The 25,301-nt window shown below is 44.4% G+C and overlaps 2 protein-coding genes across 3 annotated transcripts; one reads left to right on the top strand and one right to left on the bottom strand.

Moving 5' to 3' along the window:
- The first annotated feature begins 6,011 nt into the window (after nucleotides 1-6,011).
- Nucleotides 6,012-13,055, top strand: ROPN1L (rhophilin associated tail protein 1 like). The gene is made up of 5 exons (XM_009977402.2): nucleotides 6,012-6,142; nucleotides 8,245-8,368; nucleotides 8,549-8,710; nucleotides 10,993-11,168; nucleotides 12,992-13,055. Exons 1-5 carry the CDS (start codon nucleotides 6,012-6,014, stop codon nucleotides 13,053-13,055), a joined length of 657 nt encoding a protein of 218 aa, XP_009975704.1.
- A 2,001-nt stretch (nucleotides 13,056-15,056) lies between these two features.
- Nucleotides 15,057-25,000, bottom strand: SNRNP48 (small nuclear ribonucleoprotein U11/U12 subunit 48). 2 transcript variants are annotated; one of them, XM_086608472.1, is made up of 9 exons: nucleotides 24,965-25,000; nucleotides 24,782-24,895; nucleotides 24,541-24,601; nucleotides 23,762-23,836; nucleotides 20,907-21,095; nucleotides 19,851-19,972; nucleotides 19,290-19,405; nucleotides 17,369-17,533; nucleotides 15,057-15,096 (listed from the first exon to the last, which is right to left on the bottom strand). In XM_086608472.1, exons 1-9 carry the CDS (start codon nucleotides 24,998-25,000, stop codon nucleotides 15,057-15,059), a joined length of 918 nt encoding a protein of 305 aa, XP_086464598.1. The 2 variants fall into 2 exon arrangements, with proteins under 2 accessions (XP_086464598.1, XP_086464599.1); XM_086608473.1 differs by having other exon boundaries at nucleotides 17,369-17,530.
- Nucleotides 25,001-25,301: the final 301 nt, after the last annotated feature.

The raw sequence follows: 25,301 nt of genomic DNA, 5'->3' as shown, positions 1-25,301 counted from the left end.
GGACAGATACATTTTCACAAGATTAAATTCACTGGTAACATACATTCTTATGTATGCTAAGATTTTGTCTTTGACATATCTTTCGTAAACCGTTCCAAAATGGTCTTGCCACTCAAATATTGCGAGCACTACTGTGCATCATGCGGGATTCACAGTAGTGTGGCTCTTGTAACTTTGTTTTTATCCAGACAAACTGGTCTTAACATTAAAATTTGTTAAGAAAAAGCCTTTGTGCTGTTTCTTATTACTGTTATTTTACAAGTCATGACAGAAGAAACCGCATTGGGCCAGTCATGTAATGTGAACTGTATTTTAATGTAGCTTACATCATCTGTATTCGCTCTTTGTTACCGAGAACTGGTTTCAAATCAGACTGTTGTGCTTGCTTTTGCACTGCTTTACAGATCCCAGGGGAAGCGAAGTTTGTTTCTGAAACTGTCCATTGTGAACTTCCAAAAAATCTCATCTCCTTATTTTTACATGTGTTTTAGCAAAGAAGATGCAGATTGTATAGCACAAGAATTAAATAACACTACTTTTTTATTGTTTTAAAGCTTTAATAGTCTGCCTTATTGTGCTGTGTGTACTCCTCTGGCATAGAAACTTGACAGTGAGCATGCAAGTCAACTGGCTGTTACTAAGACCCCTGACGAGCTCCATACCAGTAGCTTCCAACTGCACTAGAGTGATACAGCATGCAGAGGTCTTAGATTACTCCTCAAGTGGGAAAAATTCTGTGTGCGCGTGTGCTTTCACCGCAGTTTGTGTTGACCTTGGGTCTTCAACAGAGGGGTTGGAGATGTGCACTGGCTTAATTGTATCCCCTTTGTGGTGCCGAGTGGTTCCACAGGCCTTCAGGAACTGTCAGATGGCTCTTGTAGCTGTCTTTCACAGACTGAAAGAAGTTAATTGCAGCATGACTTTGATTGCTTTTGCACAGCTGATTTTATGTTGATTAAAAATAGCTGAAACTGCATCCTTTCTCTGGCTCCCCCTTCTCCACTGGGTAAAGCCTAAGTTACTTATTTTCATTTTCGAGGGCCCTCTGGAACCCGTAACTATTTTCTGTCAGTAACTTCCTCAATAAGATGCCAGCTCCAACACTAATTACAGTATTCACATCACCTTTCAGCCGAGTGTGTTAATTCTTTCCTTGCTTTCTCCTAAGCTTGAGCAAACATCTTCATAAAAATCTGCACAGCAGCCCCCACTGTTCTTCAGGGAACTCTGTAAAAAGCCCTTTACCTTACACAGCGCGAAGGACAGGGGTGTGCCGATTCCACTGCCTGGCATGATGATCGGTGTCGTTTTGTTTCCTTGTACTCCGCTGTCTGCCCGTTTGTTTTGATTGGAAATGCTTTGTGGCAGGCTCAGTGTTCTTGTTCTGCTCACCTTGTGACTGGGCACTGTACGGCCTGAGCAATAAGCGGGGTTCTTAGCAGAAACAATGATACAGACAATAAAAACATTAAACAGGAACGGAGTCTTGGTAGTATAATGAAGTTCAGGATGCAAAACAGGAAAGCTGTATTCTGAAACAGATTAAGGAAATAACTTTTCACGAAGTGTGATGGTAAGTTAGAGCTCTCTTACTCTGATATTTCAGTTCTTAATTAGATTAACTGGAACTAAAGAGTTGCATAGTTAACAGCAATATTATTAGATCTATGATTATTCCAGAAAAGCTATGCATCTGGTTTTAATTCTTCGTTTAGGAGTCACCACAAATTGAGAAACAATATGCCAAAATCAAAATTACTCAATAATGCAAGTTTTTAGAAGATGGTATTTCTGAAGGTCAAATACTATTTCAAAATAAATAATGCTTTGAATTCAATATAATAAAGAGGAATGATGCAATGACAAGATTATTTCACAGCTCTGCACATCAGTTTTGCTGCTTATATGCTTATTTGCTGTTATCTCTTACTTGCTGAGTAGCAGCCAATGCCAAAGCTGCACGGGCTCTTATGTTCCAGTTATTTTTCATTCTTGTATGAAAGTTTAACCATTTTGCTTTTTTCAACAGTTTGCAATTCATATAAAAGAATGTGCTTTAAGAATACACTGTTTTTCATGAAATAGTCATAGAAAATTTTTACACTTAAATACTGCTATTTCCCATAATATGATCTGGCAGCCTTACGCATGATTTAGCTGCGCTGGACCAAATAGCTGGAAGAATTGAGCGCATGACGTTTACTGTTTGAGCATCTTTAGAGGGCTCCAAGCGTGTCCGAGGACTGCGGATCACAGAGAATATGAAACTTTTGCCATTTACCTGTTATCCCTAGACACCTTTGAAAAACTGCATGGTGAAATGAATTTAATTCCATTCTGCAAACACCTGCAGGATAATGTTGGCCACAGGTATTTTTTGCAGTAGTGTTCTTAATTGTTTTAAAGCATCTACCCCTTTAAAGAATAGATAAGTCATGATATGTCAGAAGTTTGCTGGTTTTGTGTAGTTGCAGGAATCTGCAAAGTATTTTGAGACCCAGTCCTTGGCCTGTACTCTGTGCAGAGTACTCATAGTTCATGAAAAGATTAAACTGTTGTTAAAATGTGTGCTTTTTGTTTTGCAGAGACCATGGGTTTATCTTTGTCCTGCATGGCCTTATGTGTTCATCAGCGGGAACAGAAATCAAGAAGGGCTGGCTTCAGCTGAGGCTCTATTCTTTTGCAGTTACGGTTTGGCCCGTTTCGTGCATGCAGCACCTCAGTTTGGTTGGAGCAGCAGCTTGTGAAGGCTTTCGGAAGTGAATAATCCTGTTGCCAAGTTCATTTGAGTGCTCGGGCTACTTCTCGCCCATGTTTGAAGGAAGGGGAGGGCCGTTGCCTTATCATCATGAAGACAGGAGATGCACTAGCGACTTCACGTTACCTTGGGCGCTGTTTTCATCATCTGCAGTGGGAAGAGCAGAGGTCTTGTAGACCTCTAAGACTTTGGGAGGAAGAGGGTGCTTCGGCTCCTCTGGGTTCTGGAATGGTGGGGGAGCCCACACTTCCTTGGCAGCAGGAGTTTGGAGCAGCAGGTGCTGAGAAGCAGCTGGCACTGGCCGGGCCGTGCTTGGTGAGGCAGTCCATCAGCAGTACTGCTGTCCTGCATTTCCAGCGCCCTGGAGGCTGACTCCAGTGGGGATGCTCCTGCCTCCGTGGGGCAGCGGGGCTGTCATTTGAAGCAGCAGCTACCGCAGGTAACAGGAGCGTTAGGGAAGGCGTCGCTCTTACCCAAGCAGTGCGTCGTCGTGACGCGGGGACGCACGGGGGCCAGCGGGTGCAGAGCGCCTGAGGGGCCCAGAGACCGCCCTCCCCGCCACGGGCTCTGCCGGCGACTCGCCGTTAAGGTGCTGAAGGTCTTTTCAGCAGTTGGGAGAAAGCAGGTGTTGCATTTTCAACAACGTAGGCAACAGCCCCCTGCCCTCGCCCGGCCCCCGCCTTCCGCCCTCAAGCGCCGCCCTCAAGTTGCCCGGGCAGCGAGGCCGCGGAGAGGGGCCGGTGAGGCGCCCGGCCTTCCCGCGCCGCGGCAGCGAGAGGGGGCAGCGCCGGCGGGGGCGGCCGGGTACAGCCGTGGCGGGGTTGCCCGCCGGCCGGAGCCGCGGGGCGGCGGTGGGGCCCCCTCGTCCCGGCGGGGTCCGGGGGGTTGCGTCGGGCGGCCTATAAGAACCGGTGCTGCGGTCGCTTGGGGCGGCCCGTTTGCCGAAGCGGGTAACGGGCGTTCGCGGCCTTCACCTGCTCCCCCCGTCACTGCGGGCTGGCGGCGCGCTGTGCCTGACCCGGCGGCCGGGCAGGGCTCACCTACCTGTGGGTGTTAGCTTCGTGCCCAGGAGACCCGGGGCCGGTTTTGGATGCACGAACGGAAAAATAGAAAATAAGAACAAATCGCAGGTGAGAGATGAGATGACCTTTGTGTTTAGTCTTCCGGTACCTGAAGAGGACCTGCGGGAAAGCTGGAGAGGGACTTTTTACAAGGGTGTGTAGTGATAAGACAAGGGGCAATGGATTTAAACTGAAAGAGGGGAGATTTAGATTGGATATCAGGAAGAAATTCTTCCCACTGAGGGTGGTGAGGCACTGGAACAGGTTGCCCAGAGAAGTTTTGGATGCCCCATCCCTGGAAGTGTTCAAGGCCAGATTGGATGAGGCTTTGAGCAACCTGATCTAGTGGAGTGTGTCCCTGCCCATGGCAGGGGGCTTAGAACTAGATGATCTTTGAGGTCCCTTCCAACCCAAACCATTCTATGATTCTAAGAGAGTAACCCATGTGAGAGCACAGCCCGCGAGTATTGCCGGGGCCTGACAGGGAAAAGTTGCAAAGGCTGGCTGAGCCAACCGTGGTTTTCTTTGCTACTTAGGTGTGTGTATGTACAGGAGCGTCGTGGTCTGAACACCAGGAAACACTCTTTTGCTGTGAGGGTGACCGAGCACTGGTACAGGTTTCCCAGGGAGCGTGTAGAGACTGCTCTCCTTGGAGATACTCAAAACCCGCTTGGATGTGGTCCTGGGCAGCCTGCTATAGGTCGTCCCGCTTGAGCAGGGGCTTGGACCAGATGACCTCTAAAGGTCCCTTCCAACCTCAACCCTTCTGTGACTAATGGCTTACTATAGAAAAGCAGGTCTCATGCTTTTTTTCCTCTTTGCTTTTTGTTTTCTGATTAGTTTTTCTTTTCTTTGACCACTTCCCAAGGGCACATGCACACACATGTGTGTTCCTTCGTCAAGGTTTTTCTGTTCTCTAGCTCATTCTGAAATCCCCAACTTTGTGCCTTCAGCTTCAGTCCCTTGGCTAGAGCTGTGTTTTCGAATCGTTACTGAAAGTAATAAAATACTGTAGTAATTAAAGCTACATGCTCTGAAGTCTGTCCCTGATGCAAATTTGCTGCATTGGAGTAATGAAGACGCTCTACCTTGTCTGTGCTTCTCCAGAAATGAGGTTCCAAGTATGGTTTGATCCTCAAAGAAGCCTTGAGTCACAACAGTCCCTTCCTCCATTGCTGACTTTTAAATTTTTTTCCAATACAGGAAAATTCACATGACAGGGGGGAAAGCCACCTGCCAGATACTGTTAAAAAAGAAAAATATCTAAAAGGATAAAGAATGCTGTTACATTGATTCCTTTCTTGATGCTGTGCCTTTCACTGTTCTTTCCTTCTGCAAATAGTTGGTGTGTTTTCAGCTCTTGTTGCTGTATCAATTGAAGTAGGCTGTAATTTGTCCTTTAAATGATGAGGAAAGCACCCAGATTTCCCACCAAGTGCTCTTAGATGCTATAGTGGGATAAGGACCATACAATAACCTATGGCTGTCCCTTCTTTTGGATCCTGGGGAACAGGTTTCCTTGCAGTGAGCAAGTTACATCCTGAATAAGACAAACCTACCTGTAGAGCTGTATGAGCAAAGTGCGATGTGTAATACCTGAATGTTTTGTTCTTCACTGTAATTTTGTGACGTAAAGTCTGCCAGAAGCACAAATTAGTAACTTTTTGCTACAGTGTTTTTTTGAATATGTAAACACAGTAGAAACTCGACAATCTGCATGCTCTGGCTTCTGTACAAAAATGACAAGACTCTCCTTGGCTTGCAGTATTGAGCTGTCAAGATAGCTAGCTTTCACCTTGGTGTGCGTGGCGTGATTTGTCTAGCCTGTTTTACAGATTCATATTGTAGTAGATTTGAGGAGAAAAAACTGTTCAAAACTATCTGTTTGAAACTAAACCTGTTATAGTAATTATCCTTACCTAGAGCTGTGGTTGGTGTCCAAGCTCCAGTCTTTTGCTTGGTGTTGCTGTCAAGTTCAAGGTTTTTAGAGACTCGCAATGCTCGTCTGTTAACCCTTCTGAGTTCGTCAGTTCTCCAGTAGCCCCAGCAGCTGAGTAGGACAGGATGGAGTTTGGGTAGAAGCGTTGTTGCCCCCCATATGCACACGCAGTTTTTCATTCACATTCTGTATCTGCGAACTGCTGGGGTTTTATTATTTCTTCCAGGTCCCTGTCGTTGAACACGAACAGACCATGCCTCTTCCGGAAACCATGTTTTGTGCCCAGCAGATCAAAATCCCCCCCGAGCTACCCGATATCCTGAAGCAATTTACCAAAGCTGCTATTAGGACTCAGCCTCGTGATGTTTTGCAGTGGGCAGCTGCGTAAGTAGGATGTTTGCATAACGACGTGGCACTATGTGTATGGACCCACAAAACCTCACTGCTACTGTTTGTCGTACAGGGGAGCTGGCTTGAATATTGAATCAGCCTGTTTATGCATTATTGCGTATGTGCTTCTGTGCCTTAATACAGCATGTAAGCCTTTTAAAAATAGTGCAGTTCTTGATTTATTTTCTGTTTCATTGAGGTTTAGGACTGGCATATTTCTGGAATAGTTTGATTTCCATATAGAAGATCACATCTTAATTTTGCTGTTGTTGTTGTTAATTGCTCTGTCTTTTAATACCAAAGAGGTCCTTCAAGACCTTAAAAGACCAATTTTATTTTTTCTCCTCTCATGTGAGGCTTAATTCAATTCTCAGAATTCAATGAAACCTGGAAATAGCTTTCAAACTCTTAAGCTTGTCTAGGTTTCTTTTCTTGTTGTTGTTTCCAGGAACAAAATTAAGGAATCTCTTTAAATGTTATGGAAATAGGAAAAGAGCCTGAAAAGTTGTGGTTTCTAGGTGCTAGTCCACGTAATAAATCTCTCATCATAAAGTTGGTTTAAGATATTTAAATGTTTCTTCTTTTTTAACTTCTTATTTTTTCTTCTGCCTCAGCTGCTCACTGTCACTTTTTCCTGTCCCACAGTTTGTGCAGACAAGCTCTTGAAAGTTGTCTGTGAGATGTTCTCAGCTGGGGGCATTAAAAAAATCCGTGGTGTGTACATGAGGGAGGGGAAGCTGCTAATAAAGCCAGGCTGGAGTCTGGCTAGTGCACTAAAAAGAAAAAATCCTGAAGCTGAACAACTACAGCTGCAGCATTGGAGAAAGGCAGCAGGAACATCTAAAACAGCATGGTGTTTCTTAGGAATGTGATGGAGGTGGAGTGTGGCATACCTCTGGGTGACGGATGTGCCCCATCCAAGCAGTCGGAAGCGGCAGCTGCCAGGTAGCCTGAGCCTGCTGGGATGTAGGGCTGGCGAGAGCAAGGGCCAGCGTGGCACTGCCACAGCTGTGCTGCCGGCCAGACCCCCGGCTTCTGCTTAAGATTAGAATCAAAGATCGCAGGAGCTGGGTGGGAGGAGCCCCCCCGGACAGGTAGGCGGCTGCTGCTGATCGCGCATCCCTTCCTGGAACGCGCAGTGGTGCGGGAGCACCTGGGGCAGAGCGAGGTCTGGGCCTGGGAGCCACGTGGAGCAGAGCAAGGCTGTGGTTTCACACCCGCTGTGGTGGTGCAGTGCTTGTCCCTGTGAGTGAACAGACGGGGAAACAGGTCCAGCTGAAAAACAGCCGAGGTGTTCCACGGACATACTGCGCACCTGTTTCTGTACGGTCACTTTGCCTCTGTTCTGCAGTGCTGCTTGCTGGGCGTTTTGGCAAGTGATTGCACAGCATGGAGTAGCCTGGGCGTGGACTTGGGTGGCCAGGACAGAGGAAGGAGGGTGAGGGGAGAAACCCTTAACTTAGACCTGCTACTGACTGCATGAAAACTAAGTTTTTTTTCACGGTTCAGGTTGCTGGTCACTTATGGCAGAGGTGGTGGCTCTTGAGATGGTGGTAGCCTTATACTCGAGAGGATGTGCATCCAATTCCCTTTCTGCTCTAGTCTTAAATTTTATGTTGGAGTGGACAGAAATAGCAAAAGCGCTGATGAGAGAGTTGCAGTGGAAATAGCCAGTCCTGCTTTTCGGGTGGCATGTGAGGGGAATGTTGAACAAATCAGCCGTAAGGTGCTCATCAATCAAATGGGAAAAGCCTGTGCTTTGGTTTGCAAGCCCACTCTGATGTTCACAGATTGCTCTGTGCCTTGTGGAGAAGGGCTGAGTATGTCATGCACAAAATAAGTTAAATGCCTTAAGAATTATTAGTGTCATAAAAAGGAGCATGTAAAGTCTAAAGATCGTGGTTTCCACTAAAAAGAAAGGTGGTATCTGGACACGGGGAGATGGGAGCTGGGCAGGCAGGTGGGTGGCTTGCTGAGTGCTGCTGCTCCTGCGCAGGAGCATGCGGATTCGTTCACCGAATTGTAGGATTGTTTACTTCTCTACAGCTTGTAATGGCCGTGGGCACCGAAGTGTGTTGCTCTTTCCATTCACTTAGGTATTTTTCAGCATTGTCAAGAGGCGAGCCCCTACCTGTGAAGGAGAGGATTGAAATGCCTTTAGCAACAGAGAAAACAGGTGCTGGTTTGACCCCAGGGCTCCTTAAAATCTTGCACAAACAGGTACGAACCAGCCTTTATTAAATGCACAATGCTATTGAGAAATGCTGATGTGTTAGGGATGGTTGGGGAGACTGACTGTCAAGTATTTGACATGTTTTGGGGAGGGAGGAACTGAACTGTGTTCTTAGTTTCATTTTGGTTTTCGGAGTTCTTATTGTGGTACTGTGATTTCGTTCAAAGCTTTCTCCCAAAGGCATGGTGAATGTTGCAGAACTGAAGGGAAAATGGAAGCACTTGTGCTTGCCAGAGGAGCAGCTGAAAGCTATCCTGCAGTTGGATGACTTTGGCGAGGAGGTGGAATGGATGAAGGTTCTGGCACTTGGGTGCAGCGTGCTCGGCGGGGTATGTATGTTCGCAGCAGGAGCCCTCGCATCCAAACGCAAACGGTTATACATGACCATGCATGAGGTAGACCATAGAACAATTAGTGCAAATGGACTTTGGGGAATGGCGGTTGCTTTTGCAGCAGCTGGCAAAGTGGCTTGTGCATTTACTTCTGTTCCCCATCAGCTTTTGGTCAGGGGAGCTTAGAAATAGGGCTAAGTCCTCAGTTTAGTGGGATGACAGTAGAAAAGCAGGCGTGTCCACAGGGAGCTTGGACCGCGAGAGAGAGGATGATAGAGGAATGATGCTTATGGCATCAGTGTAAATGTCCATGGAGGAGAGCTGGAGGGAGAAATTAAAACATCAGTTTTTAATTGATTGTGTAGTCAATTAAATTTTTACCTAAAGGAAAATACGTGTTAAATAATATTTTGAGAATGTTGCAATAGCTGGAAGCCCTGAATGTTAACCTGGCCTGGCAATGCAATCATCTATATACATATTTATTAATTTGAACTGTGTATTTCTTGCTTTCAATCCCTCTCCCAACATGATTTTGTAGTCTGAGTTCTTTTCTTTGTTTGAAAAAAGTAACAGCAATGTTACTTATAAAAAAAAAATCAAAACAAAAATAGAATCAGAGGCACATCATTCTGATGAAGCTAAACAGTCTAAATTTACCTCCATCTATCCATCCTTTTAGATATTAAATGAATGATTTCATTTCTGCTACACAGATTGAAACCTAGACTGAAGTTTCCTAAACCAGAGAGGAAGATGCACACAAGAAATTTACATTCATTTTCCTGCAGCTGTAAATTGTGTCCATAGTTGAATAGGGTCACGGGCAAGACACAAGAGTAGACACGTCTGAGCTTCTTAAAAACACTAGTCACCTGAAGTTTCTTTCTGTAAAGCGCTGGCGTGTATTTACAGCCGTGAAAAGACTACACAAGTATCCTGCTCACCTGTCTTTGACAGGTGGGGAAATCTGCGTGAGTAACTTTGCTGCGCGGTGAGAGCGAGCCAGGGGCAGCTTGGAGTGGCAGAAGCAGGAGCGGCAGTAGAGGGATAGCAAACTGCAGAGGGTAGGGTCTGCCATCACGTAGGCAGCTGCCTCTCCTCCCCACAGCAGCTTCCCTGGAGAGAAACTGCGTTAAATAAAACTGTTAAGAGATTACAAAGTGACGCCTTTCTGGCCTATGTTATAGATCTTGAACAAATACTGCATTGATTTTAAACATGGCTGTTCTACTGTTGGGAAATGCTCATTTTTACAAAGTCATTGCTTGCTTTTTGATGAAGAGGTAAGGATAAATTTTGAAAAAGGCATAGGAAAAATAAAAGGCCTGTGTGGGTTCATTTTGTTTTTTTGTTTGTTTCTTTATTTATTTTAATGGCATCCAACCAGTTTTTGACTCAGTGAAGCTCAATGCTAAGTTTTTCCACACATTTCCCTGTATAGCTCAGCATGCGTAGGACACTGGATTATAGACGTTGTATTGAAAAAGGATTTTTTTTTTCCACGTGTATTTGGAATGAATACGTCGAGGCGTGTTTGTTCTAAAGGGAACTCAGATGTTATTTGGCTTTGACTACAGCAGAGGAGTTGGAACTAGATGATCTTTAAGGTCCATTCCAACCCAAACCATTCTATGATTCTGACTAAAACTGAAACATTCTCAAAATGCTTTTTGCCTTAGTGCTTTTTCTACTAACCACTAAAATGGAACTTGCATAGGAAAATAAATAGGGAAAATAGTAAATATCAGCATTCCTAAAAATTAATATCATACTAATATTATGTTATAATAAAAAAAAATCATCAAAACCATATGAATTGTCTGGGGTTTGTAGATTTGTCTGTCTTAACTGCTGCTGAGAATTCCTTTAAATCCATTGAGATAAGAATTACATATGCATACACATGTATATATATACATACACACCACACACACATATATACATCCAGGTATAGTGATGTTTAAACTTTTACAGTAGCAAAATAGAGCAATTTGGCCATACTGGAGATAAGGTTCAGACTAGCCTTTGCAATCTTAAAACATCATGGGATTCTGATATTTTTCACTCCTGTTTCTACTACAACTTCGTTATTGTTTCCATCCCTGGACCTGCACTAGAGGGTGAATTTGGGGTTTATAGCCAGGTAATGACGACAAAGCCTTTGTCTCATTTACACTCCCTTCCAGTAGCTTATGGTGTGGATTTTGTCATGGTATGCAAAGGATGTTCACGGCTCTGATACTGTTCCTTTCATTTCTTGACTGAACCCCCTGCAGTCCTTGCTGAGTTCAGTGAAACATGCCTGCGAAATCTTAACAAACGACCCAGAAGGAGGAGCAGCTCGCATTCCCTTCGAAACATTCTCATTCCTCTACTCCTATTTGGCCAGTATCGATGGAGAGATACCAGAGGAGGAAACTGAAGCATTCCTCCACAAAATTAAAGAACAAGCGTAAGTAAAAATCCGTGCATGGATTTTTAATGTATGGATCACCTTTGGGTCCTCCATAAACCTTTAATTTCAGGTCTATCTTCAGTTTGGGCATAGCCCTAATGACAGGAGTAAACGTGGAGTAAGGTTATACTGAAAGCGTACATAGTTGTTTTTTGTGAAGTGGTCAACATCGGGGTTTGAACTGTTAAATGATAAATTATTATTTATATATCTTTCTTTGAAATACTGAAGTCACTACCTGGTGGCATAATTTTCCCTGTAGGAAGCAATTAATTGGAGGTATGTATCATCTGCATATTACTGGTACTGGAACCAGCAGCGTCTTATGGGCTGCTCTTTGATTTAACATAGACGGTAAATCAGAGAGAGAAACTGGGAGTCCTCACCTGAAGTCTGAAGTTTTGGTCACATTTTCTCATTAATTACTTCTCCCTAGAAATTTTGTTGGGAAAATATTTAGCGTACACTTGGTCTTAAATGGTTTGGCTCTTCAATTTTTATAGTATTAGCTATGGCAAATTGTCCTCCCTGGAACGGTCTTAATGTTTGTTGCCTTCAGAAGGACAAAGACAGGACATAGTCCCACCTGAACAGCACCACATTGGGGTGGCTGGGTATGTTTCTAGTCCATTGTGTTTGTCTTTCTGCTTGCTCTGGGGTTGGCTTTGTAGTTTGGTGTTGGTCTTATCAGCAAGCCATGAACTGACACAGTTCTTCACAGCAGGAGATGTGCACGTTGAAGCTCAAGCAAAAACTCACTGCATGACTGTTTTGCTGTCAATGACAGCTGTGGTCAGCTCTTTCCTGTGCTGTTGTGTTGCTGGCTTGCTTTATCATGGAGAGGCAACCTCGTTCTCACCTCTTGACTTCATTGAGCAGTTAGCAAATGATGGTTTCCCCCGGTATTATTATAATATTCTTACAGGATTGGGTAGAGAATACCCTACTGATGATCGGTCCATTCGAAGTGCGCTGCCATTTTCTGACGTGCTGTCACCATCGTTGGTGCTCACAGGCACCTGCACTTCATGATGATCAACAGGGTATTTGCACAGTTTGGCGACCTTTTTCCTGAGCACACCAACACTATTCTGTTGCTTTAGGCAGATGGTTGATCATATTTTTATCACCTTTTACATAAGCAAAAACTTGAAATTCACAGGCTTGTGCTAACAGCTCTGCTAACTAGGTCTAACTCATGCTAACTGCTACAGGTGAAAACCTCATCTCTAACAGACTTGGATTGGTCATGTGAAGTCTTGTGCCCACAAAATTCAGTGTCAAAACCTTGTAACTTCTTAGCAGATGCAGGAAAGGATCCATCAAGTTACTGCATATATTCCTGCTAGAATTAGCATGAAATTAGCATTAGGAATGTATGAAAATGACAGGGTCTTCAATCCATTTCTCAGTGATAAACTCCCACTCATTTTATCCATAGTCACACATAGGTCACACAAAACACACTTTATTTTTAACCAATTTTAAAAGACCTGCAACAGGCTTGTCCTCTGAGTGCTGCCTAGGTGGCATGTTTGCAGACAGTTGCTGACTCTTCCTACCATCTATCTGGAATGGGTCTTTCTGTCAAAAATTGCTAACAGCTCCATGTACATGGGAGCTCAAAAATGCACAAGTACACAAATGAACTGGCTTGTTCTGTCATTAGTTACCCGACTGACAAATTTTAGTAAGAACTACTTTTTAATAATAGCAGTCTTGCTTGCTATTAACATAACCCTCAATTGTATCTTGCCTAACACACTAGGATTGACCATGTTAAAGTGTTATTCTAAAACATTTGGTTTATTCCTTTCCAGTGACCAGCAAACTGGCATGGTGCTGCTCAGAAACTTTCTCACCCAGCCCTCAACACTGTTTTGATCAAGCCTACTCTTCAGCACCAGGTGAGAGAGAAAATTAAAAAAAAAATATGTGCAAGAAAATAATTTGTGTTCAAAGGACTGTTATTTACACATTACAGTACAAGAAGATCCTCTTCTCTGGCACTTCCTTTTCTTTATCCCACTCTTGAAATCAGCCTTCAGTGGATGTTAATTGAATACATTAAGTATTGTAATTAGTACTTGTTTAAGTATTACAGGGTTGTACAGTTTTCCTGCCTCTGAAATGCTGATGGTCACACCTAGGGAGTGATACCTTCACTCATTTGTTTACATTGAATAATACGTATTTTGTTACAGATCCTCCTACCTAGACCTCGTAAGTGATTTTAAGAAAAGAAGTAAAACACAAAATGCAATTTAGAGAAGACTGGACAGCTATAATCGGTGCATTTACCGTTGCAGTGCAGGATAGCACTGACTTTTTTTGACTTTTACACAAATACAGCCTGTCTCTTGACTATCTTGTCTGACTGAACAAGCTCTATTAGACTCATAGTTTTACCAATCTTTGTTCAACATGAAGAACTCTGTGGCTGAGCTGGTAGAAGAAACATCAACATGAGAAAGGACGGCAATGGTTCCGTATTATTTTTCCTCTAACTGGGACCCTTTCAGAACTCAGATATCCTTTTCTCTTCTTAGATGGACTTTTCTAATTAAGAGTCTGTTATAAAATACGTCTTGTTTTGTGACAAGAAAAGCTACTGCATTTGTCAGATAGGTGAGGAATGCCTGACAGCGTTCAGTTTGGTTTTTAGTTAAACATCTGTAGTAGCCACAGAAGTTTAAATCCATCAGAACTAGTCTTAAGTATTTAGTGACAGATAAGCACATTCAACTGCAGAAACGATTGAGGCAAGAGACAGGATACTATTGGCTACAGTAAAACTGGAGAGATTCCATTGACAGAGAAGGCCAAAATCAGGAGCGTATGGAGTGGCCTCTGCTGGCAACTCGATCAAACAGAAGTATGCTAGGAAAGATGGATCTGCAACCTTGTTCTTTTCCAGTTGTCTACTTCACTGAAGCAAGAAGCTTGGCTGATGAAGACTGACCTTGCTGTAGTAGATTGTGTGAGGAATTAACAGGACTAGAAATTGATACCATAAAAATCTCACTGAAGTTAAGTGGAATCCTCCTGCCCACCCTTAATATGTACCTGCATGTCTTAAGTCATAGTGTTTTATCAGCCTCTATCACTGATATTTACATGTGAGTCTAGAGGATGGGAACTCCTAGTTATTTCTGGAAGGAAACGGCTACACACCTGGTGTTTGAAAATGGCAATCAGCAATATTACAAGTGACCTTGGTACCTCCTCACTAGTTTCTGTGGAGAGCTATATTCTCATCATCTTTGCCAGATGACATTGGTCCTAAATGTCTTTGAGCATGAGCTTGGGAACAGTAACTTTCCCGTTACTGTCCTTTTACCACTAACTGCAGCTGAAGATACTTTAGCCTGCTGGAGAACTCTGAAATCTGCCCTCACCTCTGGTACATGCTGTAACCAGGCATAAGCGCTGTCCTTCTGGAACACTGCTCCCAGAAGTGACAGTGTCAGGTGGGAGGGTAGGAGGGGCCTTTCTCATTTGTAATTGATCCTAGTCTCCAACGATTAGCTGTGTTCTATATCCACCTTTAGATACTAATTTGCCTTCCTGGTCCATAATTAGTATAGCTTTTCACAGATTTTTCATTCTTCACCCTTGTCAGACTAAACTCAAATAGACATTTGAGAGAGATCAATATAATTAATAGATGTGTTAGTGTTAACACATTTACACATTTTCTGATACATACTGCTTCCATCCTGACAAACCTTGACACTATTTCACTTCTGTCTCCAAGCACAGCTGTGATGCAACACCGATATTACGTATGCAGCGTTATCGTCCCTGGCACAACAGCAGTAACAATAGTTCCTGTGCAAGTAATTTTTTGAACAGCTGACAAACAAAAAAATCAGGTTCTTGTTTCTACTTTCTTCTTTTATGGCTGTGGTATTTGTCTTCATCCCTGAAAGTAAAACACAAACATTGTGTCTGCTGTTAGGCTCAGACTGACAAAATCTGAAGAAAAAAACCAAAACACAAAAACTTAGAAAATGGAAAGCTCTCATTAAATGCAATCATGTCCTCTTCTATGGAAAGAAAGCAAACTACTTTAAGACAGTTTATTTCCCTTGCTGCTTTAATCAAAGTCTTGTCATTCAGTGCTGTAGTGGCAATTAGTTTAGGATGAATGGCATCATTGTGTAACGAAGCCAATTTTGAGATAACTGCACTGTTTTGAAGCCTCTACCATGGCAAAGCTAGTCAAGTGATCCTATGTGTATACATATGGCTGAATATGAGCTGGCATAGAAGTGGCCAAGAAGGTCAATAGCATCCTGGCTTGTATCAGAAATAGTGTGGCCAGCAGGACCAGGAAAGCGATCATCCCCCTGTACTCTGCACTGGTGAGGTCACAGCTCAACTACTGTGTTCAGTTTTGGGCCCCTCACTACAAGAGAGGCACTGAGGTGCTGGAGCACATCCAAAGAAGGGCAGATAAGCTGCTGAAGGTCTGGAGCACAAGTCGTATGAGGAGTGGCTGAGGAAACGGATTGTTTAGCCTGGAGAAGAGAAGGCTCGGGGGAGTCCCAGTGCAAACTAGAGCAGAAAATAGCATTAGATATGACAAGCTGTACTGGTTTCAGCTGGGATAGAGGTAATTTTCTTTCTAGTAGCTGGTATAGCGTTCTGTTTTGGATTTAGTATGAGAATAATGTTGATAACACACTGGTGTTTTAGGGCTTGCTAAGTAGTGCTTATACTAAATCAAGGACTTTTCAGCTTCCCATGTGTTGTGGTTTTAACCCAGCACCACACAGCTGCTTGCTGACAAGTGGGACGAGGGAGAGAATCAGAGGGGTAAAGGTAAGGACACCTGTGGGTTAAGATAAGAACAATTTAATAATTTAAATAAATAAAATACACAATTATGATTAATAGTAATAATAATAGAATATGCAAATGAGCAATGCACAGTGCAATCACTCACCCACCTGCTGACCAATGCCCAGCCCATCCAGCGCTCCTGGAGGACAGAAACCTCGAAACCGCAGTCTCAGAAGACAGTGAGCAAGCTTCCCCCCAAACCTCATCTATACACTGAACATGATGTTGCATGATACAGAATATCCCATTGGCCAGTTCAGGTCCATTGCTCCAGCTGTCGTCTCTCCCATCTTGTTGTGCACCTGCACACTAGCAAAGCATGGAAAGTTGAAAAGTCCTTTATTTCTGATGTTTTTAGATGCTGCTAAGAGTATTATCAACATCATTCTCATACTAAATCCAAAATACAGCGCTATTCTAGCTATGAAGAAGAAAATTAATTCCATGCTGGCCAAAACCAGGACACTGTGCTCTACCAGTGCAGGAGGTGCACAACAAGCTGGGAGAGGGCACGGTCAGTTGTCCTGGCTCAAAATGGCCGAAGGTGTATTCTGTACCATATGATGCCATGCTCAGTATATAAACAGAGGGAAAGTTAACTAGGGGGCCGCTGCTTGGGAACTGGCTGGGCATCAGTCAGCAAGTGGTGAGCAATGACATTGTGCATCACTTGTTCTGTACATTCTGTTATTATTATTACTATTATTTTAGTTTTCCCTTTCTTTTCTGTCCTATTAAACTGTCTTTATCTCAACCCATGGATTTTACTTTTTCCCCTCAATTCTCTCCCTCATCCCACTGAGGCAGGGAGAGTGAGTGAATGGCTGTGTGGTGTTTAGCTGCCTGCTGAGTTAAACAACTTATTATTAAACGGCCTTTATCTCAACCCATGACTTTTCTCACTTCTACTCTTCTGATTCTCTCCCCCATCCCACCGAGCCGAGGGGGAGTGAGGGAGCGGCTGGGTGGTGCTTAGTTGCTGACTGGAGTTAAACCACGACACAAGCACATGTAATTGGTTAAACGGACATTTTCCCCCCTACGTGTGTGTTAACCAAGCAGTACAGCAGCCTGCGACAGTACTGTGCTGATCTTCTAGCGTGCTGTGGAAAGTGTCACCTTTCAGATGAGAGAGTAAATTCTGAAGTTTGGATCACAGTCTATGGTCTCGCAGCAAGCTCTGTTTAGTATCACTAGCCTTGTGCCACTGGCTTGTTACGCTGTATATGAGATTAGCCTAGCTTTTTAATCGGACTAGATATTCTAATTCCCTGCACTCATGTCTCACAGGCAATGGCTACGGCTGCCTGATTCAGAAGCAGGAGTCAGCTGTCTCTGTTTGTGCTCACCTCTCTCTTTTTCTCCGAGAATCTCTGTCCTTGCCTCTTTCGCGACTCCTTTTTCGTTTGTTTGGACTCCGGCTGGTGTCTCTCCTGTGCCTGGTGCGTTCGGTATCCTTACAGCTTCCTCCAGATTGCCGTGAGTCCACTGAAGCTGACCGCCTGTCTTCCCTTCTGAAAAAAAGGTTATCAATTTTATTCAATAAAACCAGTTTCACAGTCACTATTGTTTTCAGTACCGGTTTTGTAATATCATTACCTACTAACAGTGTAAGGCAGAGAATGTATCTTCTATTAAGCCTCTCTATCTCCCTAAGAAATGCACTACCTCCCGAAAGGGGCCCAAAGTCCATGCTCTTGTATGTGCACGTCTCAGCAGACTATTTAATCCAGTTATTTCTTACTAACGCTGTCCCTCAGTCTTACCACCTCTGCTCATGAAACAGGAGACAGCAGAAGGGGTTCCCTCTGTTTTGCTTTAAACCCCTCACTCTTCAACCACCTGCGTTAATCTGCTACCTGCAGTTGGAGAACCCAGCAAGGCTGATCTCCTGTACGGCCTTTTCATTCACTTTCATTTTAATGTTGAAAACAAACACTTTGAGTGTGACCTTTTAGTTTGTTTCAACGACATTCTGGAGTCCCCAACACAAGAAGGACATGGAGCTGCTGGAGCAAGTCCAGAGGAGGGCCGCAAAGATGATCCGAGGGCGGGAGCACCTCTGCTATGAAGACAGGCTGAGAGAGTTGGGGCTGTTCAGCCTGGAGAAGAGCAGGCTCCAGGGTGATCTTATAGTAGCCTTCCGGTACCTAAAGGGGGCCTACAGGAAAGCTGGAGAGGGACTTTTTACAAGGGCATGTAGTGACAGGACAAGGGGCAATGGCTTTAAATTGAAAGAGGACAGATTTAGATTAGATATAAGGAAGAAATTTTTCACTCAGAGGGTGGTGAGGCACTGGAACAGATTGCCCAGAGAAGTTGTAGATGCCCCATCCCTGGAAGTGTTCAAGGTCAAGTTGGATGAGGCTTTGGGCAACCTGGTGTAGTGGAGGGTTTCCCTGCCCATGGCAGGGGGGTTGGAACTAGATGATCTTTGAGGTCCCTTCCAACCCAAACCATTCTATGATTCTATGACATTTTCATCTCAAAGGTCTCCTGAAAAAGCACAAATAGACTATCACTAGGTCGTGATTACTTTTTTATTTCAGCCACAAATGTTCAGAAGAGTGTGCAGTGTTGCTTGACACAGGAAGAGATATGTATACATAAAACACGCTCCTAGGTAGCACAACAGCACTCACAATGGTAAGAACTGTAAAGGGTCCCCATATTTAGTAAGTTAAGAAAACCTTTTCTCTGAGGTATTTTATATTATATCTACCATAGCACTTCCTGTCATGTGGTGGGGAAGCTGAAGAAATTGTGTATTTGTATTTTCAAGCATCCTTCTGTCCCCAGCTATCACGTGTATATACATATGCACGGAGCACTACTCATTCCCCAGCTCCACCAGAAACTACCTGTTCACCTGGGTCACTTGTACCTTACCTCCTTACCCTTGAAAGAAAGTTGTTAATTCATTTTTCCCCATCCTTCATGCAGACAGAGCGTCTCAAGCAAGAGCTTAACAGAATTAGTATAAAATTAACTGTGCTATGTCTCAGCCAAAGTTGGTATATCATAGAATCATACAATGGTTTGGGTTGGAAGGGACCTTAAAGATCATCTAGTTCCAACCAGACACCTTCCACTACATCAGGTTGCTCAAAGCCTCATCCAGCCTGGCCTTGACCATCTCCAGGGATGAGGCAGCCACAACTTCTCCGGGCAACCTGTTCCTATTATGCCCTATTAGAAAGAGGTAACGGGATAACATTACAGGCTATCAGGCTGCTGACATCCCTGAGGAATTTCCCAACTCTGACATACCTTCCTGAAGATTTTGACTTCCCTCCTTCACATATCTCTGCATTATCTAACCTGTTCTCCTCCTGCCAGTGATTGCTGAGTTCTTCCATATGCACACCAATCACATCCCGAATCACCTGGAGATTAAGATACATTAAAAGCAAACAATAAGAAAAGCAGTATGTCATGATAGTGGCCTGAACTAGCAACTAGACAGCAGAAAGTCAACATCTTAAAAAAAAAAAAAAAAATCCCCCCCAACCCCTATACATCAGATGTTTGAATGGAAAGTCTTATTTGCAGAAACAGGTATTTCAGCATAAATTTAAGTAGCACTATTTTACTATAGACAGCCAACTATATCTTGCTGGCATTTTCACATTCAAAAGTCAGAAATGCTTCTGTTATTTGTAACTTCCTGCAATGAACCAAGAAAGATTCCTCTATAGTTTGCAACTCTAATAAGGCAGGGTACAAGCAGCAGAAAGAGAGAGACGTTCTCTTTGTCTGAAAGGGTATATAATTGTTTATGCTGATAGACAATAAGAGCTATTGTGCAAGAAAGTCTTTTCAGATACTCACCTCAGTGTAAGACTTCTTTGTTATATGAACATTTTTAGCCCTGTATGACTGCCGCCGCCTTTTGTAGTCTCGCATTTCAGCCAGAATTTCAAGATGGGACTTTGGACCTTTCTGACTATCATCTAGCAAAAAATTGGAAGTAAAACAAACAGTCATCAGCAGGACACTAGCACCTGCAGGTATGCAAGTCAGGTGCTTTAGTAATAAAAGCTTGGAATATAAAATACATTGCGTTTTTTCTGAATTCTCCACAATATTTAGTAACTATTATGAGTTTAGCACAAGCTTCCTCTCCAGCCTTCTTGCTAGCTATTTACACAAGACTAAAAAGCCACCGAGCAAATGTTGTTATGTGACCTCAGTCTCCTAACAGCGATCCAAACCAACAGACAGGCTTACGATTTGGTCAAACACCTACAAAACACAGGCCATGTTTTCAAAGACAGAATTACAATAAGACACAGAGATTGAAAAAGCCAGATTCTGTAGAACATTTACTTGTGTAGATGACAAACACCATCTCCTACCTCCTAGGCACAGCAGGGCCCACAGGATAACACAGATGCTTATGCTGCACTTGCCATAGTTACAAACCGGCATGACTCAACAGGGATGAGGCCTTGGCCCATTACACCCATTTGAATATTGCTCAAGAGCTCTACCAGACGACTGCCAAACTTCCTTGTTCGGCTTTTACTCTTAAGCTATCTTGAATCTCATTATCTCTTACGGAAAAACACTGTTCCAAGCTGTGCAGTAAGTTGGCAACGTTAAGCAGCTTGAAGTCAGTTGCAGCGAAGGCAAAGGTCCATCCACTAAAATACACACAATGCGTGTGCCAAGAGCAGAGCGCTGAGGCTTTCCCAGAAGTAAAACAACATAAAAGATACCAAACTAGTGTTCTAATGCCAGGTCTTCATTGTGGCTTTTGAGAACAGTATGCTTTCCACAGTAAAAATTGCACAAGCAATTCTGTTTGTCTTTCAACAAAATTCATGTAACTACACAAAGTGAAAGTTCTGAGCAATAAATGCAACAATAGACCGTTCTTCAAACCTTGGGTGATTTTTGCTGCTAAATCCACAAAGAGGTCACTGTCATTCTCTGTGATTTGGGATCTAGACCTCTGTTTCTTTGTTTCCTCAACAACATAATCATAAAGAGCAAGGCGATCAGCTTGAGTCAGGTCACAGGTGAAACGCTTGTGATTTTGAGGAACTTCTACAGGCAGTAATGAGTAGGATCCTGGAGGTTGAACAGACAGCTGTTATTAGAAAAACAGCATAATTATACAGGCTAACACGGAGAAGCTCAACAAACAAGCAGTGCAGTAAACACCCATGCTGTTTTCATCCTTCCTCTACTTACCTGTAAGAAATTTCATCCTTCTTAATTTGAAAGGATAAAAATTGTTCAAAGGAAAAAAGGGGCAAATCCCTCTCCAGCCCCACGCAGGCTGCATAACCCCTCTTGACTGCTTATGCTGTTAGTTACAGGTTTTTACATGCTTTGAAGGGATCGTACCAGATTGGACACTCTGTATTGTCCCATCCATTTCAGCTCTCAACTTACAAGCTAAACCAAGAGAGAGGAAGCTGTAGCTCTAACTTGTGGGTTTGTCTTACTCCTAAAACTTTCTGTAAAGTACTAGCTGCAAAATACCCGTTGTTCTGCCAACAAGAATGAAAGGTTCTAGGACACTAGATAACTGGGCACTGTGCAAATCAGTCTCACGCACACTGTCACTTTCTCTACAGAGCTTTTTAACAGACTGCCACAAGCATTGGCAGCTAAAAGGGCTACAAAGGCACTTTCAAGATGCTCCAGATTAGTTCAGATAACTAACTTCAAAGTTACGAAAACACACACTCTTCTTTCCCTTAATGATCACTCTTCCCATTCCCCAGTTAAAACACACATCCTCCAAACAAACAATAAATCCATTCTCAATCCATTGCAACAACAGCAAAGTGACTTCCCTGAATACACAGGATGCAGTATTCTAGGATACTGCCTGCAGAAAAGCATTTTACTTGAGAAAACTCAAATTCCCTGTAGCCATTGACTCCATAATCCCACTCCCCGCAACCCAACCTTCTCCCTGCAAAGCACGATCCCACACAGACGCGCATCTCCAGGCAGACAGAAGAGCCAACACGTGGGACAGGGCGTATGAAGGAGCCTTCCCAACAGCAAAGCTACTGCTTCTCTAGAGTGCTCAGCACCTGGCAGTAGCTGGGCGACCTTTCACGTCCGGCTGTCGCTACAGACACCAAAGAGGAAGGGCAGCCACAGTAACTCTGCAACAACAAGCCTAAGACACAAGGTTTCCTCATTACTGTACTTGGAGTCTAAACCAGAATTTTTCTAATCTGAACTAACAGATTTAAACACAAACACTAGAACTTTCTTTTTAAAACGCACTGTTCTTACAGGGCCACAGAAGCCCATAAAAGTGCCATAACAGTTACATCATTTTACATGAATTTCACAACTTGTGATTATGGCCGGCTTTCCCGTCCTATTATAGCTATTCTAACATTCTAAACGTGGTTAGAATTTTCTAAAAGTAAATAAAGAAAATTACTTTCTTTCATACAGTTAGTCAAAAGGAAATTTGCAATGAAAAATGCTTTCCATTTGTTTCTTTGTCAAGAAACAATTTATTTGAAATTGTTTAATTTCAAGTCAGTAAATCTTAGAATAGCACAAGATGCCAGAATGAAAGCCACCCCAACACAGTTTCAGTGTTATCTCCAGAGAAATGCAAACTTGCAATGAAAACTGGATAGCAAACACTGGCATCTGGTGGCTCATTGATGTATCGTTACGATGCACCACTTGATAAATCTGTTTCTTCTCTACTTGGATATGCTTGTGTCAAATTAACGAGTTACCACTTTCCTCCAGAGAAAACGCACCCAACATGCGCCAAACACAGTGCCCATCACATCAAAGCTCCTTCCCAAGCAACTGACTGTTAAGGCTCCATTTGCTATGCCAGAGAAAAAAAGACAACATGGAAAAACTATGCCAAGCAACCGCTGCTGTACTTGACTGTCAGGAAAGTAGAACAAACGTACTTTTCCTTCTGCACACGTATGTTTACCAAACTAAAGGACTACAGACAGTAGATGCTGTATCTTCCAGGTGCTGCAGTACTTTCCAAACCATGTGCTGCAGCCCTACAATGGCTTCAAGAGGTAGCCCTACTTTTCTACTCGGTCTTGGTCTGAACCACAGGACCATAGCTCAGTCTTAGCCTGGTCCCCAGGCTGGTCACAAAACCCACTGAAAAATGAAACATAAAGGAACTAATGAGCTGAGAGCAGCAGCAAAGGACAACATCATATTTGCAAATATGTCAGCGTATTTTGTATACAACTTCTTAGGACAGTCTTGAAACAATCCAACATAATAATATACATGTTGTTTGGTTTTTGATCTGAGGAGTGGTGGACAAGCACAAACAGCTCATGTCTAGCAAACAATCCTTAAACAAAACACTACATGAAGAAATATTACATGAAGAACAAGGCTGGAGGCAGCATTAGAAGGGTCTGGGCCACAAAGAGCAGAAGGATAACATCGGAAAATGCAGGCAGAAAGCAAAGTGCAGGCAGTGGGATGGGAAGGACTTTAAGAAACTGCTGAATTTTGCAGTGTTCATTTTCCAGTCCTGAAGAGAACTAGAGGTGTGAGCACAATAGACTCAAATTCTCTTATCTAGTTGCTCCAAGTAGAGAAAGCAGTTATTCTCCAAAATATACAAGGGAAAGAATACTAAAAATAAATCAAAATAATTCCTTACAGCAGTTCACAAGTAGAATGAAGGAAGCTGCGAGGGAGGGAGACAAGAGCAGCTCATAGAAGAGCTGATAAAGTTGTTTCAGTGTCTGCTTGCTACTTACCTTCGCTGTAGCCTGCACCTTCTTTTGCACTTTGAGCTCTAGCTTGCTTAACAATGTGAAACTGTAGATCTTTATCTGCAGACAGAGAAGACAAAAAATATCACAGAACTTTTACATCAAGTACTTGGCAGGGTTACTCTTTATTCCTCAACTTCTATTATGAGACTTACAGTATGTTACAGAACATTGTAATCTTATTTATGCATAAGGGAGAGTGACCTAAAAAAAATACCATTTCCATCTATTCCATATTTGAACTGAGGAGAGGGGAAAAAAAAAAGAATTTCCAGGTTACAGGGAAATGGAAAAAGAAATGTATGTATATTGCAATTCTCTTCTGTACCGTTACTATATCCCCAAACTCTAGGGCCAGTTTTTCCACCTTATAAGCATATGTTTTAATACACTTTCAGCACTTGATACAAGGTGAACATTGGAAGAACCTGGAAAATAACCTAAGAGGGGAAAGAAAAAGACCCTCCTCAGATTTTACAATAAAAACAGCCAAGTGACCTACGGAACAGAATGACACAGTGACAGATGCATACGGATGGTAAATTAAGGTCAAGTACAATGGTGAGGAAACAAACCTACTTACAGAAACAGCCAGTTTTCCCAAGAGACCTCAGAGAGTTTACGGCTGCCGAGGCAGCTGGGTGTGCTACCACGCGGACCCGGACTCTGCCCCCCGGACCCCTCCGCCGGGTCTCCCCTCAGCCCCAGCTAAGCCCGCCGGGGGCCCGGACGGCCCCGCCAGGCAGAGCCCCGCTGCCGCTCACCCATGGCCACGGTGGGAACCTTCCGTTTTTCGTAGAAAAACCTGGAGTCGTACATCTCAGCCTGCGGGACCAAGAGACTCAGTCAAGGCCCTGGGGCCGCCTCCAGCCGCCGAGTCGCCCCTGGCCCGCGGGGACCCGCGCCCGCAGGCCACTGCCGCCCGCTCGGCCGGGCAGCCGACACCCCTAGGCCAGGAGCACCCCGCGGCCCGGTAACCCGCCCGCAGCCGGCCCGGGCGCCCACCTCCTCCTCGGCGGAGTAGCCCATCTTGCGGAGCCGGCAGGACGCGGCGTGCCTCTCCAGCGACGCCCGGGGGACGCGGTGATGGGCGTCGTAGGGGCACAGCACCCACTCCACCTGCCGGCAGGACACGAGTCAGCGCTCCCCACCACCCCTGCAGCCCCATTCCCCCTGCCGCCGCCTTACCGAGTCCCCCAGCCACACCGCGCAGGACGCCGCCATGGCTGCGCGGGCGGGACATCCGCCGGGGCCCCGTGACGAGGGCGGGGCGCTGCCGGCGCCATGTTCACTGAGGGCGCTCCCGCCGCAGAGGATGCTGGGCCGGCTGGTTCCGCAGGAGAGGGCGGGTTATCCGCGTGCTGCGGGCGGCGGCCCCGCGCCTTCCCAGCGCGGGCCGGGGCTGCAGCAGCCCCGGCGGGGCGGGAGACACGAGGAGGAGCCGGGGCGCGGTGGCAGCACGGGGCGCGGTGGCAGCACGGGACGCGGTGACCGCCCGCCCGCCGCCACCACGGGCAGGCGACCG

This window comes from Tauraco erythrolophus, chromosome 3, assembly GCF_009769465.1.
Source record: "Tauraco erythrolophus isolate bTauEry1 chromosome 3, bTauEry1.pri, whole genome shotgun sequence".
Lineage (NCBI taxonomy): Eukaryota > Metazoa > Chordata > Aves > Musophagiformes > Musophagidae > Tauraco > Tauraco erythrolophus.
The sequence above is the reverse complement of the archived record's forward strand: the minus strand, read 5'-3'. Positions and strand labels throughout refer to the sequence as shown.